A 21,187-nucleotide genomic window follows, 5' to 3' on the forward strand; every position below is an offset into this window, starting at 1 on the left:
AAAAAGCTAGATTCCATCAAGAAAAGATAGATTCCATCCTTACAGCTCTTGTATAGAAAGTACTGACACAAAATGCTTGCCTGTCATACCTTTGAACACAGTTTTGTTGTTCAAAAAAAAAAAAAAACCAAAAAAAAACCCAAAAACAAAAACAAAAAGGCAAGCACCTGGGATGTATGTATTTTAAATGAAACCTTGAAGAAAGACTGCACTGAAATAGGAAGATCAGGATCTTATTTTTCCTACTTCTAACTGTAAGCATTACTAAGTCTTAATGAGTGAAGATTCACTAAAAATAGAATGTGACATGTGAGATGTATTTGGAAAACATTATTCCATGCTGCTCGTAACATCTTTTTTCCACATAACTCATTATTATATTGGAAACTTGTTGCTATTAGGACAGAAATTGACACCAAGAAAACTGTAAAAATGGAGGCAGATATGAGATGTGAAAACAAGTATCTAGATTCATGTATGGACATGATTTAACAAGCCCTTCTGAGTTGCAGGAGCAGTAAATATTATCATTTCCTCAACTCTGTGCAAGGTTCTTAAACTTGCTGCAAAATAGAGGAAAGCCAAGACGTACTGCAGATGTTTTGCAGGTGTGCACTATCATAAAATTTTTCCTTTACCAGATACACTGATTTCTAGTTATCAGATCTCATAAGCAAGGCAGATTTTTCTGGTTTGCTTTTTAAATTGACACATATATGTGTGCTGTACGTATACCTAATCTGCCTATTTTAAGTTCAGACAACCTTCCTCTATAACACTCAGTGTGATTTGCTAACGAGGGACAAGCACTGACGTGAAGGGACTGTGGTACAATTCAGCACACACATTTTCAAACCTTTCTCAACATTCGGTAAATACACGAAAGCAGAAATAGTAAAACTGAGTGTGTATTAAGGAAAATTTAAAAATATGACGACTTCTTCAGAACCACCGTAAGTGGTCATTTCCTGCTTAGTATATAAAAAGTAATTGTGGCACGTAATTAAATACTAGTATCTTACCTGTTCTGTATTAAAGCAATAACTTGAGAATATGTCTTCCCAATAACACTTTCTCCATTGACTTTTATAATTCTGTCACCTGTAAAGAGAAAAGTTATACCTTAATTTGTCTAGACTTTTTTTTGATCATTTTATTTTGTCCTTCTGTACCCCACAATAATCAAGATCACCAATATGTTAAATTCAAAGTTAGCCTTCTTTAAAATGAAAAAAAGAAAAAAAAAGATGCACAATACAGCTACATGTAACGATATACAGGATGCCAAGTTCTACTCTTTTCTCCGAACATTTTCAGATGTTGTATCTTATTCTAAGCTTCCAAATGAATCACCTAGAAACTCACAGAAAGAAAACCACAAGCAGGTGTAAGCTACACCAGAGGCTCACTTAAGTATCCCATATTCAAAATAAAGCTTTTGATATATGGTAACACAGACTGAGAACTCTGCCCAATTCTTAAGCAAATTTTAGGTAGACATTGCATTCCAGCACTTAACCTCAAACAAAACCAAACTTTAAGTCAGAATGCTGCCAGGTTTTGCTGTACACATCCCCTTTAACAGCAGCAAATACTGCAATTTTGTACTTCTTCCTTCTGAGAAATAAAGAACAAGTATTTCGAAAGGCTCCAGTTTCCTCCTCCATCAGAATAATCTGGGTTGTTTCCAAGACATTAGCATCTCTTCAATGCATCCTGGACAGCATAATGGGTTATTTCTTATCCATATAGATAAATCTTTAGACCTAACATCACTTTTATCAAATTTCTCCAAATAGTTTGTTGCACCTTCCTCATTAAGAGCTCCATATACTCTCATAAAGTGACAAATATATAACGTGGAGCTATTTTCAGCTTTAATGAAAACCCCATCCCATTCCTTTGCCAAAAATGGTATTTACGACATCTCTGATCAGAAGAGCAGAAACCTATCTTGAATTTACTAATGAGGAGAAAATGGTCTAAGAGATTACAGGTAGGGAACTTTGGAAAGCCGCTGGAGAAAGAAGAACTGAAAGGAAGGACTCATGCAAAGTGAGCCAAACAGAATGGCTTTTTCAACACTGCTTTAGAAACTGAAAGTCCTTTTTTGTGTTTCTGGCATGACCAAATCAAAACAAGGAAAAAGCTGCTCACTCTGTATACTCAGCCTGACTTGGTGGCAATAATGCTCTAAATGCTCGTGCTCCGTGGAGGTTCCCTATATGGACCCCAGATTTCCAGACTTACCAAACCACATGGGTCTGCTGACTGTTTTTAATTTGGCCTGCACACACAAGGTAACATCATGCAAATAAATTTGCGAGAGATTTTCAAGTTTATGTATGTCCTTTTAACAGCTGGTTATCACCCTTCTCCTCACCTGAAAGAGCTCTCAGAGTTTTGTCTCTTGCTTCCTAAGCAATGAAAGAAAGGTTGGTGGCAACATTTAATGGCTGCTAGCAATCCACATGACTGATAGGCACCTGCAATGGATGGCAAACCAATCCCACTTTTGCCTACACACAACTTAAGTAATTAGGCTGAGAAACTGGACTTTCCTGAAAACAAAGTTAATTTTGAAATGCTCAGTATCACACCAATATCAATCCTTTCAGAAAGCTGCAGGAAAAAGAAATACTATAGTTTGTGTCAAAAAACGTTCTTCATTTACAAGCTGTGAACCCTGTCCTGCTAGGTTGTATGGCAAGACTTCCTATGAACACACCAGATCCTACTCTGGAACTTAAAACTAGCTTTTTTCCAGGCTGTTTCAGAACTTGTGCACAGATGTAGATCTTTACTCAGTATTCCCACTAAGAACTGTAATATTTTTAAAGTAAGTCATATCATCTTATCTATTCTTTCCCAGTTTTTATTTTTCAAAGAAACGGACTAGGTTATACATAGCAGTGAAACAAGTCTACTTGAAGAATGCATCCAATGAACCTGCCAAAAACCTCAGGTGGGACACACTGCAGAACTGGTTACATGAAAGAAGTGGGTGTGAGCAACTGCAAAATACAACTTTGCTCATTTTCAGGTACATATAAAGGGGGAGGGCAGTGCCTGTAGCGCAAAAAAAGGATATAGAAGCATGAAGGCTTTTTCTAATAGCTCTCTATCAATCTGGTGGCCCATTAAGTATCTTTGATTGAACTAGAAATTAAGCTGAATGCACTTAAACCATCTGCCTTTGCACACATATTTTAGTTCTTTATATTCTTGCATATACATAAATGGCAGCATGAAGATCAAGACATGGGAAACGTGGATTTGTTTTGGCTGTCTGTATTTCAATTTTTCTAACATTTATGTTTGGAACTCACAGATATGTTCTTTTTTAATGAAATGCCTCAGAAGTTAAATATGGGAAGTATGATCTAACTCTACAAAAGATAATCTTACAGGAGTATTCATATATACTTGGAATGAACTGTCTTACGTTTCAGACATTTTAACCTATTCCTCAAATTTGCAAGAGTATTGCAAGCTTTCCAGTAAGTAGCAGCCAGATAAGCTCCTGAAACAGAGCTCACTGATTCTGTGTAATGAAGCTTGTGTTGAGATTTTCAGTATTACAAAGGACCCTGCACCAGTGAAATAAGAATTGACAAACATAGCCACCTAAACTCATACGAGATTTTCGAGTATTTTCTTTCCATTAGCGTGACCATGAAACAAAGCCAAGTTGAATTTAAAAAAAAAAAAACACAAAACCACCAACCCACAAAACCCAGTTTATTCTACAAAAAATAAGAAATGTATACATTGTCTCTATCAGAGGTTAAGCAACCTACCTGGCTGATCAATCTCTGAGTGTTTATAATATAATTTCAAGATAGAGATATAGTAATATATTTCACCCCAGAATTTAAACAAGAAATAGTGGCATGACCTAATAAGATATAACTGGTATCAACAGTGTGTTTAAGAATAATATTCTGGTAATTTAAAAAAATGTATTTTCTCATTTATTTTCTGTTCTATATTCTGGGCTCCTAAAAAATCTCTTCTATGTCTAAAAATAAAATATTCTCTGAAGATTTCATCTTTCAATTTGGCAAACACTGAACAGAGTAGACATTAACATGGCTCCTCTGTACAGCTTCAACATATGCTGCACTTTATCAAGCCAAAACATTTCTTTATACAATAGCATTAAAATAATGCCAAAGTAGCCCTTCCCTAAATAACTACTTAAGGAGAAGTTAAAGAAAAATGCTTTATGCTGTACAAGTAGGATCTAGTACTGTTTTTAAATTGCTGATCATCCTAGAATCTTTGTTTTTCTTTAGGAAGAAACATACAAAAATTATTCTATTCCAGTTGAATGCATGTACATAACTGTTTTCAGAAGAAAACATCAACATCCCAATATCGACACAAACACAATCTTTTTATAGAACATAAGTTTTGCCATATTTTTTTTAAGAACAGAAACCTGCGTTTGTAGTGGTATCCATCTATGTAACTTACTGTTTTATCACTCGTAAGACTTCCCATTCTAACATAGCTTTTCTTTTTCCTTCGACCCTTAAGTAAAGGTGTGACAAAGTACCTGGCACTTCACAGAAAATATGTTTTCTTCTCTCCAGTTTGATTAAATCAAACAACTGAACAAAATTTGATAAGATGAGAGAGACTTGGATTGCTCCCATTTCATTTAAAGGAGGTAGAATAACTTAGTTTAAAGGACAAAAACCTGAGTGTTTTGAGATTACCAATTTGTCAGAAAGCAAAAGAAATAGGAGCTTACAGGTGTCATTTTCCTCACCTATTTTTATCATATACTTGTTCTTTTCTAAAGATAATAAACCAAAAAGACTTTAATGCCTTAATGTATTTTGTATAGCACTTCCTGAGAGAACACAGCAGTGCTTTTGATATGAAAAACACTAGGGGACTATTTAAAAGAAAGGTTTCAAACTTCCAAAGGAAAGAACAAGTTTTAAATGGAAGATAGACTATATGTAGAAGCTTAAATCATATATATTTTACATCACATACACAAACACGCTATCAGTATTATAGAAGAACAGTACCTGTGCACAGTCCAGCTTCAAAAGCAGGTCCACCCTCTTTAACTTGTTTAACAAATATGGTATCCATTGGCTCCAGTCTATTTCTTTGTTTTCCTGAGGAAGAAAGAATATTTCTTAATAGCATTTAATTATACTGCAATACAATGTTCTTACTTTAAGAATTATTTTGAAATGTAATCCTGCCACGTTCATCATTACATTAAATACTCAAGTTCAATTTGTGGTAAGGGAAGGAAGAGAGACTAGGAGTCCTAAAGACAGCATTTTCTTTAGCTACACTAAAGATCTTTTAGGTGTCTGGGGAATAAAGAAAGGGGAGGGGGTTGGGAAGAGAGATGTATCTCAAACTTAGAACTTGCAACTATGTCCCAGTACATGGTATTTTTCAAGTTCATTTCATTCCTACATCATCCTCATGCTGATGCCTACACTGTTCATTAAGAATTATCCCTTCCTCTCCTAGATTGCTATCTGGCATAAGATAAAGCCAGACAAACTGAGTAAGAATTAGTAGTGCAAACTGAAAAATAAAATTTTAAAATCATTCCTTAGAAGGAAAAAACCGTAACATTGATTTATAGTCCTCATGGAACTATAAAACTGATTTTCTAACTGTTTTTCAGATGAAAGTTTCAAGATGAAGTCTAAAGTTTTCTTGAAGATTTATCAAAAGTCAAAAGAAAATGCATAATTCAGAATAAATTATAACGTTTGCATGTGCTGTACATATCCATATATACACAATGTAGAAGTTAATCTACAGTAGTTAGAAAACATAACACCTTCTTGCCTTCTCAGTACGCACTTAATTTCTATGCTTCCAGAAACAAAGGTACTTTGTGCTTTTACATGCATGACACCAAATCTAAGTAATTCTTAGTTGAAGTACCCACTGCTTCCGAACATCGAGGGGGTGTGGGACGGGGGACGGGATGGCAGTAAAACAAAAGACAAACAAACAAAACCAAACAAACAAAACCCCAACACAAAGAAAACTGCAAGACAAAAATCTCCACAGTTATACTGCAGGCTAGAATACAGCCATCCTGTCCTGAGCTACATCTGTATGTAGCTGGAGTAAACCATTTTACAGCCTCTACACAGCTTCACTAGTGTAACTTCTATGCCAGTGAGCTAAAAAGAAAATTTAAAAAAATTCCCCCAAAAATAAACAAAAAACCCACCCAAAAATAAAATTTGAAATTTTATTTCCAGTCCGCCAGAAGACTGCACTGAACTTAATTGTTCTACAGTGTTAGCGGCCTCTCCTAACACCCCTGTCCACCTGGTGCAAAACATGAGCAATCACAGAACTGGCAGCGGAACCTCAAAGGTTACAACCAGACAAGCTTTTATGGTGCCAGCGGTGGCTTTAATAGCCTTGGTCCCTCCCAGCTCCTATCACCAGTTACTACCCCTGTACCACACACTCAGCTGGGGAAATGCTACCCTTTGGAGGCTACATGATGAGCCAGCCCAGGGAACTGACATGGACTGAAAATAAGCAGGGTCTGGGTTCCAGTTTACCAGGAAAACCAGGCATAGTAGAGAAGGTGGCATAAACTGCAGAAAAAGAAGGAACAGCAGGAGAGAATAAAGGGATTGCTTGAAACTGGCACTGCTGATAAAAGAAACACTCCTTGAAACTGCAGTGTTAGGTTCTCATCACTTCTTCAGTGATTAATCTTTGACTTGGGCACAAATGGCACTGCTTTTGGACGTATTTTTGCCACAGCTTTAAATATCCTACCTGGCCATGCTTACTAAGCCACAGCATTATTTATTGAATATAAATAAGGCCCCCACCCTTACCCTTTTTTTGGTTCAGTTTCCATATGGGAAAAGCTTATTATTTGAAGAATTATTTGAAGAATTCTAATGAATTGCACAAAACTAGACTTCCCTCTGACTGATTCATGCTTTTCAAATACAAGTTTTAGCCTTATGCCTTCATTCTGCAAACCCCCCCAGTGTCCTGCCATTTTACCACAAAACAGCTGAACAAAATGGCTGACTCATATGGCTCTAAATGGCCTTCTCATAATAACTCCAGATTGGTAAAGAATAATCAAAAAATTGATTTGATAGAATCAGATAACTACTATATACAAAGCAACTGAATTATAAATCAAGAAACTCCAGCTGGCAGCTCAGTCCCCAAATACTTTAAAATTTGATTAGCAGGACATAGCTACCAGACATACAAAATGCTCTTTGTGAAACAAAGCTAGTATCTGTCATTTTTAATCTGCTGATTTAAATAGACACTGAACACATGATAGGTCCTGTCCTTTAAGAGGCAGTAACATTTCAGCAAGTTTTGACAAGCTCCAAGAATAATTTACCCAGATGCCATGAAAAAAAAAGTTGCTTCAACCACTTACAAAAGTGAAGTTAAAATATGACCTTTTATAGGACCACCAAACATCCTTCCCAGTGTTGCCACTTAATCTTTTACTGAAGTGATATACAATCCAAAAAGCGACAACACAAATCAAAATAATGCAGCTTCCATGGCACATTTAATATATAACACTTAATACCCGATACTTGTAACTGAACACCAAGGGGCTACCTCAGCTTCCTTTATAAAATGCTCATCAAAAAAATGTTAGTGGCCTACTACTACTTTATGCCTTGGCCGTACCTGAACGTACAAAGCAAGAGATCAAGCAGATAAGGTTACTCCCATTCAATATCCAACACAGAACACCTTTAACCATATCTGAGTTAGAGGGGAAAACTGTACCAGTTTATGGAGACCAGAGACTGAAAGCTTCCCTGAACATCTGATTTCTGTCAGCTACACTCAGAGGTTCTTCAACAGTACGGGCAATCACTTCAGGTTTTCACAGCTAATTTATGGACCAATTCAGAAAGCTGATTACACATTAAACTTGGTTCTTTGTCCTACATACAGAAGGAAGCTATATTGAACAGTCTTTCTTCTTAAAAAGGTGAACAACCACACTGAAGATAAAGATCAATTTGGGGGCAAGAATTAGGATGAAAGGTTTAAAGTGTTGTTTACATCTGCAGATTCATTTTACAGTTCAGTAATATCCAAATACAAGTAAAGACAAGAAGAACACCTAGGACTCCCAAGCTTTGGTAGATGAATACATGTTCTTCATTCCTCCTTGGAGTTTTACATACTTGGATACGAACCAGAACTTTTTTCCTTCAGTAACATATAAATGAACTTCCTCAAATACATAGCCTCAAAGTGTATGTTTATATTTTGAGTTTGAAACTCAAGCAAAGCTAAACACTATTTTCTGACAGTAGGAGATAACAATACAATACTTTCTTCAGACCAACTGAGGCAGAATAAATCTTGTAGGTGTGCACTCAATCATTACAGAAATAAATTCCAAGTAAAATGGATAATCTAATAACTTACCTCATGTCTCAAAATTCAACAATCACTAAACTTCAATTTAATTGTACCTAAAACTCCACTGGGTCCCATCTGCACCCAATCATCAGGGAAAAGCAAGATACTATTCAAAATGTGAGCCTTCACTTCCCTCCTTCCAAAGTTCCCCATCCAGAGCAGATTATCACAGTGGAACTTTTACACTTTCTCCAGCACTGCACTACATAGTGTCACAAATTTCCCTTCTAATATTGAAAGGCCTAATTTTTTGGAGCATGCCAGCAACTCCTTAAAAGGCAATAAAAGAACAAACAGTAAAGCAGCTCACACTACCAGTCTGTCAGACTTGTAGCCTTATTTGCCAGTGCTTTTCCAGTGCTCATTACTGCATATTACTTTGCCTCCTCCCTCCTTCTCCATACTTTTATAAACAACTTTATAACTGAGCATTACATTGCAGGCTACCGACAAAGATGACAATTTCTCCCAAATCTTCAACTGCAAGTGAAAAACAAAGACATCACACACACACAAAGAACAGGCAAAAGGATGAGCTACCAGGAACACTCATACATGCACGGAAGCAGCACAGATGTAAAGCACAACTTCTGCAAAACATATTTCATATTTACTTCATTTTTCCACAAATGTAGCTATAAACAGAGGTGCAGTCTTACATAAGGGCAGTAAAAGAAACAGAAGCATATGAAGTTGCTAAGTATACAAATTAGCTGACCAGAAACTAAAAAACAGTCCATAAAGTTGTTCTTTCCTTAATCAGTCTTGTAAGCACACAAAATTCTCCAGCATGAGTAAATGGTCACCAGTCAGGATAAAATAAAACTCAGGTTATTGTCCAGACAGTAATGTAGTTTTACTAACAGAACGACTAAATATTCCCTGCAGTGCCACCACTCCCTTAAGTGCTGCTATTCAAACAAAAATGTAACTTTAGAGAAGGCAAACTGGTGTCTGAACTTTTACTTCAGAGATTCAGCACCATCAGAAATAAGGAAATAAAAATGAGTCACCAAGTATATAGAAGGCTCAAGGCAAAAATTCATTGGCTTAAACAAGGAAGGAATCTGCAGAGTCTTTATAATGAGGTCCTTGGTCTGAACAACGAAAGTTAAGAAAAGTACTCTGAAGAAGCACAAACACCTGTAAATCAAATGCAAGACAAATACAGAAAAGCAGTTTCCTAGCCAATATATACATTTTTCATAGTTGCACGCAAATCTTCTAATTAATCAGCAATTTTCAATCAAAAATTACTAACTGCTACCTTCAATAACCAGTGAGATCAAAGGAGAATCTACAAAATTAAGAGTAGCATCTTGTTTCAACTGTTGTTCAAATTAAGGTCAAACAATATTAAAGACTTTATTCATAATACATACATTTATAATAATTTATGACCTAACCTTTATACTACCTGGATCTACTAGCTGAGACTAAAAGTCAATACCACCTTCACAGTCTGACAGGGGAAAGTAAGTTTCCCATTGTAAACTTTCCTTTCAAACGTTTGAGATACCACAAGTGACAGAGGTAAGTATGGTGCACTAGCACAACAATCTGATTTGCAAAATAACAAAATTCTAATATGGTCTTTCACCCTGAAAAAAGTGAATATTAAAAAAACCCACTACTTTTAAACAGAACAGTAGAATTAAGAGCTGTTAATTAACATTTATAACTGACTTACTTGGGGGGGTGTCATATGGTCACATACAGCAAAACTTCTCCTAACTCCCCTAAACTTGATGTAAAAATTATATTTTATCTAGGTACAAATTCTAGCTTAAACCCCTAAAATGCTTGTTTGGAATACAGCTGCTACAAGGAACATAACTAGTATTATATCAAATGCATTAAGCTTGAGTTAGCTTTTCAGCTACTCTTTGCAGACCAGACAGCATTACTATACTGCCGTGATTCATCTGGAAAACAAAGTAACATGGTAGAAGTATATCACATCCACCAACACACTACAAGATAGCAGCAAGCACATCACTTCTCTGTAGTCATTAACCTTCTGATATAAAACACAGATAAAAACATGTGAGTCACAAAGACTACAGAAAGGACACCCCTCTGACAAAAGAACCTTTACATTTTGAAGAGGAAAAAAACCCAAAACTCAGAACAAAAAAACCCACACCAAAGCGCTATTGCTGACATAGCTCTTCCTTTCTTTTTGACCAGCAGAGCACAACAGACCTGCAAGTGTTTTGGAACACAGTGTAATACACACTTTCTTACAAAGTCTCTCCTAAGAGTCTACTGCTTAAAAAATACACGCCATTTCTTCTCTTCCTAGAGGAAAAAAAATTTTTGCTCAGGGCAGCTGAACCATGCTTAGAAATCCTCATAACACAGGAACTGGATAAAGGCTACAGAGTTTTGTTAACCTTATGCAGAATATTTTCACTCCTGGCCCCATGCTGAGCAGACTGCAAAAGGGACTTTCATTTTTATACTAAAGAATCACCAGCCCCATGAAACACCTCAAATTATTAAATTAAGACAGGCTCTTACGTACATCTTTCTCTCACTCAAGAGGCAGGAATATTCCTCTTGGACATGAAGATCTACAAATATGCTTTTGGATATCCAAGGCATTTGAACTCTGTTGATTCAACAATGCCAAGTGGCACTGATTCTTGGGACACCTTTCAGGCAAAGGGACAAGACCTACGTACAGATACAGTGAGAGAAATGCTTCTAAATGATTACTGAATCAAAAACCTGCTAATCATTTCCCAAGCTACTCAAAAAGAGATCACTAAAACTACAGCGGAACTTAATTTATTAAAAGATATTTAATTTAATATAAATCACAAAACTGTCAGGATTGCATTTAACTGAGAGAGTCCAACTAAAGACAATTCTAGATTTTATAATATGCAAACTGAATTTCATACATAGTAAGCATTTCTCCACTAGCAATCCACTGCAGAAAAGGAGCCCAAACGTCCCAGCCCAGCCCCAACAGAGCTTTCTCACCCATTGTCAAGCACAAATTAACTCAACTGAAAAACACTAAGCAAAATACAGTGTCAAAGATGAGCCTCTAAAAGAGGTTGATAACAAGTAAAATAGCACTGTTGAGTCATTTAGCAGAGAAACACCTGACATTCAACTCTGTGATACAGGAAAAATACACTCTGTTATTCCTCAAAGCACCTCTGGCATTTTGATTAGGCAACTCAAAGATATTTCTTCTGCTTACTCTTCTCTTAAAACCGTTTTGACTAATACAACCTCAACCCTATCTTCATGGCAGGGTGGGGGGAGAAGGAGAGAAAATAATCTGACATTGTTATGGAAAACATAACACAGTTTCAGCTTAATGACAAACTCTCCAAAACTGTGTTTTCCCATTGCACTATTTGCCAATATTACAATTTTTTTTCAATTCTCTCAAATCTAAAATGAAACCTTTCAAAGTTTAAAATTTAAGCTGTGATTAAACAGTCTAAAGGATTTACTTTAGTTCTTAGATAAGCATAGAGCCATTCAAATTTTATCTGTTGTAGTGAACCTACAGACTCTCCCCTAAATCCATGGAAATTACACTTACACAGCTCTTCACATTTTTATTAAAAGTCTAATATGATTTGAATTCAATAGTAGTCACTGAGAAACATTATACATGTGAACAAGTTGGAAGGCTACTCTGCTGGACATTCTGGATGTACTTTAAGGGAACAAGGAATCATCAGGCCCCGGTCTCAGTGGAAAACTAAACAAGCCCTCTTTTAGCATTCTCAACATTTAGTGTTAAAAAATTAGGTTGGATAAAAAAAAAAATCCATGAAAAAGGACAATTTACTGTGGTGCTATCCTAAAGCATTAGTGTTATCTATCTCTTGCTTCTTACTCCTAATTTCACCACCATATAGCTTAGACCACATCATCCCAGCAATCTAGGACCTTTCCAAATAATGTGCTTTCACATTCATTCTCTTGTTCCTTATCTACCTTGTTCCCATCATCACAGGCACACTTAGTTTATTTCACAACAGACTGAGCTGATAGGAGATGATATTGAAAAACATGGGATTAAATTAAATCCTGGGAGAACACAAACTACATTACAGAAATCAACAGTCTGTTTAAAGACATGAAACACTAAAAACTCGAGGCATTACGTAAGCAGCAGTAAGGAATAAAAAGCTTTTCCTGTATTTTTTTCCACCCTTCCCCCAAAGGCTCTATAACATCAAACCAGATTTGCACAGAGCTGAAGGAGCTCAGGTAATAAATTGGAACTATTTAGTTTAGACAATTGAAGGGTAGAAAGATTATTCCATAGTTAGGCACATTAAAAAAATAGCCTGGTGATCACAATTTAACTATTTAGAAATCTGAGCCAAAACAGGTGTCTAAAGTCTCATTAGAAAGTGCACACTCAGTCTCAACAGAAAAGGACACTGAGCAATATACCTAAGTCGCCTTTCACTTTTACGGGAAAATAAGCTACTAGTTGCTATAGATATGTCTACATAGAAATAGGAGATAAAGTAGGAAAAGCAATAACATAATATTAAAAAATATGATACTGGATTATAATGCTACTAGATTTCCAGGCACTGTATTAAACATAAAATAGATTAGTTCTCATACGAAAGATGAAATGCCTTTCAGACTATTTCTATATGCTTATCACTGTTTATTTTAATCATGATCCACAAGCCAAACAATTTTGAAGAAAAACCTGGTTTAGGACAAGATACAAGAAACGACCCATTTAATATGTACTAAACTTGTATTTTGCCAACTACAGATTCAAGTAGTCTTTGAAGGACAACATATTCACCATATTACATGCACAATGAAATGGCATGGAGACAGCATGGCAACAGAGATGGTTTTCTCCAGCACCACTTACCACATGTTGACAGTGCAAGTTTTTAACAAAATATTACTATTTTTAATAGGTATAAGTATTTTTCAGCTTGTCTCCAAATATTCCTACAATAGTCTGCTGGGAGACTTCTGCCTGTAAGATAGCTCTTAAACAATATTTTGATGCAAGGCAACTCCAGAAAACAGGAAGAATACTGATGGTATACCAACCTCAAAACACATGAAAGAAATACTCCAATATAGGCTGGTCAACATAGCAAATTCTCAAGACAACAGTAGAAGCTGATAAAAGTTTCCAGTCAGCGACCAAGGAATCCATTGAGAAAGATCTGCATCTTCGGATAAAGTGCACCTGTTAAGCTAAGCTATTAAAATGCTTTTCTAAGGTCAACAACCTGGAGCAGTGAAAGCAGGAAAGAACAGAAATCTTTCAAATAATAACTACACAATATTTAGGGTAAATCTGCTGTGATGCCCTTCCAGCACATAACAGAGTGCTGAAGTCCCCCATAAGGAATAGGGCCTGCACATGAGGCTTCTACCACTTGTCTGAAGAAAGCCTCATCTACTTCTTCCCTGATCAGGCAGTCTGTAGCAGATGCCCACCAAAACATTGCCCACATGAGTATGCCTGCAAATGCTGACCATAAGCTCTAAGCCGGCTCCCCATCCATCCCAAGCCAGACCTCCATGCACCCCTGTTGCTTTCTCACAACTTAAGAACAACAGCAACTCAACCTCTGTGCTCTCCCAACCTGTCCTTCCCAAAGTGCCTGTATTCATCCACTGCAGCACTCTAGCCCACTCCTCTGAGCTATCCCACCACATCTCTGTGACCCCAATGAGATCGTAGCCCTACAACTGCATGCAGAACGCCAGTTCCTCCTGCTTGTTACCCATGCTGAGTGCATGAGTGCACAGGGGCTTCAGAGAGGCCCTCAAAAAAGGGATGAGAGCTCTCCCCATCCTATTGTCCTGTAGACATTCCCTTATTTATGTGCATACACTTCAGGTGGTCCCCTGCTGTCCCAGCTGTTGGCCATGAGGTGTCTCCTGTCCACAGTGTCCTAACCCGTTGGCTTGACAAACCAATCCACCACTTCCTCTTTGGCCATCGTCTCCCTCCTGTGTTATTCCTAGTTTAGAGCTCTCTTGGACCAGTTTGCATTACCTTTTATTCTAAATGTTTTGAAATCTCACTGCTTGCCAAAAGCAAGATTAATGCAAGCCAGGAGCATGATCTAAATATATACTAAAAACGTTGCACTAGAATTCTATACCAGAACATAAAACCATATAAAAATATTTCTTTCACTGTTAGAATACATCAAACCTGGTACATGCTTTTATCTTCTGCCCTCTAGACTTAATTAGGTACTCAGCTCCTTTGAAAAAATATTCAAGTGCTTTCAATAAAAGGCAATAGCAATAGAGATGCTTTTCTCCACCTATTCAAACCTATAAGTGCTGAACCTGCTAAAAATCTCAACTTTTATAAGGTAAGTTTAACCTGTGAAAAGGGCAAAGCAGAAAGTGCAGGTAATTAGAAATCTTCACTCAAAATTCATACAAAAAAAGACAACGATTTTGCCCTGGCACACACTGCTTCACAAAAATGAAAAGCTTGAATCCCCTTAGCTTAGTCTTTCAGAAAGGAAAGCTCAAGTGAATTAAGTGAATTATCATCTACAAACTTCAAAGCAAAAATGTTTAATTTTCATTGTTAATTAAGTAAGACAGAGCTTCAGAGGCAAGTTTTCCGATCAAGTTTGAAGGAAAATACATGAAATTTGCCACTAGATGGCTCCTCTGCATGACACACACGCCCTGCAGCCTGCCCAGCAACACGCGCTTCCTCAAGCTGTAGAAGCGACTGGTCCTCCAGCAGCAATGGACCCCCACAGCCAGCAGTCAAACACACAGCTTCTTGCCGCTCTGAAACGGCTCGGCCTAATTTTCAATCTTAATTACTTTAAGAATCCTTGTGATAATCCTTCACAGAGTTTCTGGCATACCTGCTTTGGCTAAATCAACGTCATGTTTGTGAACATGAAAAATGAGATAGGCCTTTCCTTATTTTCTCCTCACAAGCTAACTACTCGCCTCATTTGGGAACAGGAACAACTTGTAGCAATGTAAATAGAATCTCCCCCGCCCGCAAAGATCACACTAAATGCTGGAGAAAAATGTCTTACAGACTTTGTCCCATTTTGTTATTTTTAAAAATGTAATACACAAAACCCGCAGGTTAAGTTCTATTGACACCTACATCCTCCGCCTCACAGTCATTTCTTCTCTTTCCAGAATGAGCGCAAGTCCAACCTTCTCTCCTGCTAATGAGAATATTGTTATCTTTCCAGAGCACTTTGTGCCCTCTGGTCTGTATTTCAAGGCATACAGTGTACTACGTTGCTATAAATAAGCAATAGTTGAGCTATGATTCATAGTTTAAGTAGCTACACAAAAATTTCCAGAAAGTAATCTTGCTCCCACCTGCATAGGTCTCATAATGAACCAAATAAATGTTTGTTTACTGCTGTTCCTTTACTGAAAAATAGATCTCGGATAACATTTTAGGTAAACAGACCCACATTTGCATCTTTAGCTGATCCAGTTTTCCCTGGGAGAAGAAGAATACTGCAGAAAGAACTTCTTTAGACCATAACTGATATCTTCCATGCTGGTTTGGCACAGAGGATTGACTCCTTTCCCTTCCTAAAGGAATTTGCCTTTTCTTTTTGTATGCCAAAACGGACAAAGGCAAATAAAGGAGGTTGCAAGTTTGGGGGGTGGATGAGAGTCACAAGAAATAGGAAGAGATTGTCTTTTCACTGTTTAACAAGCAGGTGACAACAGCCGAGTGAAACTAGGAGGAGGAAATCGATGAACTCATCAGCTTCCAAGAGAAAAGTAAGAAGGTTCAAGTAAATTCTTATTTCCCAGCATGCTTCTAATATAGCACAGTTACACAAAGAAACCTGAAACAAAAGTTCAGACATGGTTCTCCATCTTCCAACTAATTGACATTTTTAAAAGTACATTGAAACCAGATACCATTCTCTGCTACAGTGTAAAGCAAATTGTAACCCACCATTCACCCTATGCTGTGATCATAGGTACCTCTCTGAGCAAAGGTACCCCACCTTTGAACAGGCCTGTCCTTAACAAGTTGCACTGCATGCTGTGTTGCCAGATGAAGCGCAAACTAAAGCCCTGCACATTACACTCGCAATGTGGCTAATCCTACCACCTCTGTGTGGGTTACCATCATGACAGACTGGGAAAAACAGAAAGTGGGACTTGGCTTTCAACCTGAAGACCCACCTTCCTTACCTAAATCAACACATTTTTCACCCTTCTACAGAAACAAGAAGGTATCAACAAAACGGGGTGCATGTATGAGAAAATAGCTAAATATCAAAGAGGAATTTAAATTCAGTGGGACTGAGGTGTAGCACAAACTAATAAAAAAAATAAGTTAATCGGTGAATTAAGACAGACAGACACAGGCAATGTGAGCATGAGAAAGCTATGAAAATAGAGGGGCATAACCTAGATATAAGTGATTTTTCCATCCCTCCTAAATCAAGTGCGAGGATTTTATTCGCACATCTTATCTGACACCACTGAAGCATGTTTCATGGATGTCTTAAAATGTACATGAGAGTACCAAAACTGATGAAATAAGTTAGATCAGTACTATTAAATACTGAAGGAAGTATCATGAAGCTAACAGGAATAAACATTTTTATCTTCTGCTTTTAAAACAGTTGTATACCACTTTTGTGGATAATTTTTACCATCACTACCAACACTAGGTTTATATACTTACGTGTTGCTTTTATTAGAGTAAGTCACAACAAAATTCAAAATTCATACTGGCTGCTCTTAAACACACCTTACAGCTCTTTTTTTAAAATGCATGTATATAAATATATCCATGAGATTCAAACCCTTTATAGTAGTACTTTGCACAAATAACTGTGGGTGTTACATGCAGACCAAATTAAGAGAGTGCGAAACTTTGGCACTAAAAAGTAACACAGTTGGTTTCTTGTCATATACATAACAAAGTGATATACACAGCACAGAAGTGATACAGCACATATTTTGATTAACTTAGTGGCCACGCAAATACCTACACTAAATAGGTGAAGCTAAAATACAGGTATTTTCTTTCTTTTACTTCAATGACATGAAATTCAATGAGCTTGATGGTTACACTGAAGTGATTTTACATTTCAAACTCTCAGATAGCTGTTGAAGTGTGTTACACAGCTGTAGAGAAATGTCAACATACTGGATCTGTGAAAGAATAAAACCAAGACTTACCTTGTCTATTCCCATTCTCTTCATCCTAAGGGAAAAAAAAGAGTGAATATGAAAAAATCAATTAATAGAAAAAAATAAACAGGCATCTATAAGCTATGCAAACTTCAAGGGAATTTGTATGATTAAATCTGCATTATGGTTGTCTCATACTTTTTCACAAATACTCAACTTTACGAAATTAAGGCTTTCATTCTGTGACTGTACTGTAATACCCATTTAAAAAAAACCAAAAACAACAAAAAAAACCCCAAAAGCAACACAAAAAAACCCCAACAACTAAGCACAGTTCCATGAAACATCCCCAAAGAAACAACATGAACAGCACTACCTAAAAACAAATGTACCAAAAGCCCCAGAAACACTGCCATAAAGCCTAGTACTGCACTGTGTGTTGTCGCAAGCATATCTAAGGATACAAAGCTAAATAGTAAGTAAAAGGTACATAGCACAAATACAGGCTAGGCAGTGAGTAGATTGACAGCAGCCCTGAGGAGAAGGATTTGGGGGTGTTAGTGGGTGAAAAACTGAATGAGCCAGCAATGTGTGCTCGCAGCCCAGAAAGCCAATTGCATCCTGGCTGCATCAAAAGCAGTGTGGCTAGCAGGTTGAGGGAGGTGATTCTGCCCCTCTACTCCACTCTTGTGAGACCCCATCTGGAGTACTGCGTTCAGCTCTGGGGGCCCCAACATAAACACATGGATCTGCTCAAGCAGGTCCAGAGGAGGTGTCCTGGGTTCAGCTGGGATAGAGTTAATTTTTACAGGAACCTGGGAGGTGGGGGCATAGCCAGGGCAGCTGACCTGGACTAGCCAAGGAGCTATTCCATACCATGTGCCATCATGCTCAGTATATAGATGGGGAGCGGGCCGGGGGGTGGTCTCTGTTTTCGGTGGGGGAAGTGGCGGACCGTCAGGTCCCGGGTGGTGAGCAGTTGCACTGTGTGTGCATCACTCTTTTTGTATACTTTTTCATTAGTGCCGTTGTTGTTGTTATAATCTTTTTGTGTTTGTCCCAGTAAACTGCCTTTATCTCAACCCTCGAGGTTCCAGTTTCTTTTTCTTTTTCTCTCCTCCGTCTCCTCCCCATCCCACCGGAGGGGGGCGGAGGAGTGAGCGAGCGGCTGCGTGGTCCTTTGTTACCAGCCGGGCTGAAACCACGACAGGAGGGCCATGAAGATGATCAGGGGGCTGGAGAACCTCCCCTATGAGGATAGGCTGAGACAGGTGAAGTTATTCAGCCTGCAGAAGAGAATGCTCCAGGGACACCTTATAGCAGCCTTCCAGTACTTACAGGGGGGCTACAGGAAACATGGGGAGGGATTCTTTATCTGGGAGTGTAGTGATAGGATGAGGGTTAAGTGTTTTAAACTGAAAAAGGGTAGATTTAGATTAGATATTAGGAAGAACTTTTTCACTGGGAGGGTGGTGAGGCACTGGAACAGGTTGCCCAAAGAGGTTGTGGATGCCCCATCCCCAGAAGTGTTCAAGGCCAGGTTGGATGGGGCTTTGAGCAACCTGGTCTAATAGAAGGTGTCCCTGCCCATGGCAGATGACCTTTAAGGTCCATTCCAACCCAAACCACTCTGATTCTATGAAAATATTTTGTAAGCAAGCATTGAACATGCTTCTTGAAGTTTGAAATACCAAGTTTGTTTTGCCTTCAGTACTACTGCCTAGAGAAAAATATCTACCCCAAAAACTATTTAGTAACCACCTCAAAGATTCTCCTTCTACTCATTGCACTATCATAACTACCAAGTATCACCAACATTCCTTAAAAAAAAAAAAAGAAATCGCACAACTGAAATGTACAGAGGGAGAATGGCATGCTTAAAATAGAAAATAATTACTTATCTAAGTTACTTTCTTGTCAATATTTTAATATGAATGAAAGGCCTTTGAAATATCATGGCTAATCTCTTCTACAAAATTCTATGATTTGAAAAGCACAATTGTTTAAATATGGAAATATGTGCTTCCTTTCTGAACTGTAACCTTATGGAGTAATAAACTTTCAATCTAAATACAATTTCTTAGACCAGTATGTACTATTTGGGAAGTACTTCTAACAATTCACCTCAGCTTATTAAAACAACTTCATCCTGAAGCAAAGGAGGAGCAAGGAGATGATCACAGAAATAATTTTCACCTCTGTAGTCCCTCCTACTTTTAAATGGATTAATTCCAAATTTCTAGGTCTTTTGCATTTAAAGACAAATCACTATCTTTTTTATATTAAGTATTTTCCAAGCAACTGTACACTGACCTGAGAAAACCATTCAAGAGAGGAAGACATGAAGAAAGAGAGGGAGTAAGAGCTGGATATGAACACTACATAATGATGAGGATGAGACAAGTCTCTCCTAGGTGCAATACATTTCTTGTGAGACAAGAAAGTTAGAAGAAGAGTTAGAAGAAAGTTAGAAGAACAAGAAGTTCTGCTGGAGCTTTGTAAGATACTACAGAAAGGTAACTTTAAGGAGGGGAAAAACCGACAAAAGAAACCCCCCCAGAAACAAAACACTGAGTTAACAGAAATCAGGTACTCATTCTACTTTTAAAAAGCCATGATACTTCTCATTGCCACCCAAAGTCTGAGAGCAGCAAACAGTATCCTTAAAGCCAGACAGTCCTGTCTGCTCTATACTTTGGTAAAAATACCACACTAATAGACAAGTACTGTTAAAATTTATCATTATATCTCCTGAAGCCCTGTAACAGCCAATGGGTTTTGAACTACGATCAGCAGCGAAGAATTAGACAAGGCTAACATCTGCATGTCTCTAGTTTCCGCCCAATCTGTCAAGTGATAAAACATCTTTAGTACTTTGAATATTAAAGCTCAGTGTAGAAAACGTGGGTCACACACAGGGGAGGCTACCTGGTTTGATGCTATAAAACAAAAAAATTATGGAAGTGAAAACTTAGATAATATATAATTGCCACCATTTATGAAATACTGCTGTGGGGTTGTCAGTTTGTCACTGCATATGCAAAGCTCTGTTACAAAAGACAGCTGCAAAACATTAGTTTTTCATGGTATCAAGCCAATGAGCTCAGGCCTTTAAAAATGGAATGCTTTATAACGCAAATATTTTGGAATTAGCCTTCCCTCCTACACTTTGCAAGATGTTAGTATATGCTGCTTCCATACCTGAAGGAAGGTTTTCTCCTATGACTTACTTGCTTCTCAGACTGATTGAACTTGAAGAACGAACTCCACAGGCAAAAGCAGTGTGTTGCTGACTAACAAATCCTAATAAACATCTGGCATGAAAAGCATAATTTAACATAGGCTTTTTGCAATGCTAGCTTAAGAAATCTTCCACACACTCCCTAATCACTTTCTTAAGTGAAAGGAGGCATGGGAAGCAAAGAGGATAGATAATGGGTTATTCCTGAATGTCCAGCTATTCCCAGTTCGGTGTGTGGCCCCACACAAGCACAGACAAGTACTTTTGCCAAGATGAAATGCGTTAAACCGCAGCCTCAGTTTCCAAGATCATCCTTCACACAGGGCTGTCCCTCCCAACAGACCTACCAAACAACACTTTCTT

At 37.7% G+C, this 21,187-nt stretch overlaps 1 protein-coding gene across 4 annotated transcripts in view; it reads right to left on the reverse strand.

Moving 5' to 3' along the window:
• The window catches only part of ARHGAP21 (Rho GTPase activating protein 21), a 123,906-nt gene that overhangs the window by 45,314 nt on the left and 57,405 nt on the right, over nucleotides 1-21,187 (reverse strand). For all 4 annotated transcript variants that reach the window (XM_049799198.1, XM_049799197.1, XM_049799201.1 and 1 more), the window contains 3 exons: nucleotides 17,632-17,656; nucleotides 5,046-5,138; nucleotides 1,023-1,101 (listed from right to left, as the gene is read on the reverse strand). In XM_049799198.1, the coding sequence (XP_049655155.1) occupies nucleotides 1,023-1,101; nucleotides 5,046-5,138; nucleotides 17,632-17,656 (197 nt within the window). The remainder of the gene's footprint in view (nucleotides 1-1,022; nucleotides 1,102-5,045; nucleotides 5,139-17,631; nucleotides 17,657-21,187) is intronic.

Source organism: Accipiter gentilis, chromosome 4, assembly GCF_929443795.1.
Source record: "Accipiter gentilis chromosome 4, bAccGen1.1, whole genome shotgun sequence".
In the NCBI taxonomy this organism is placed as follows: domain Eukaryota; kingdom Metazoa; phylum Chordata; class Aves; order Accipitriformes; family Accipitridae; genus Astur; species Astur gentilis.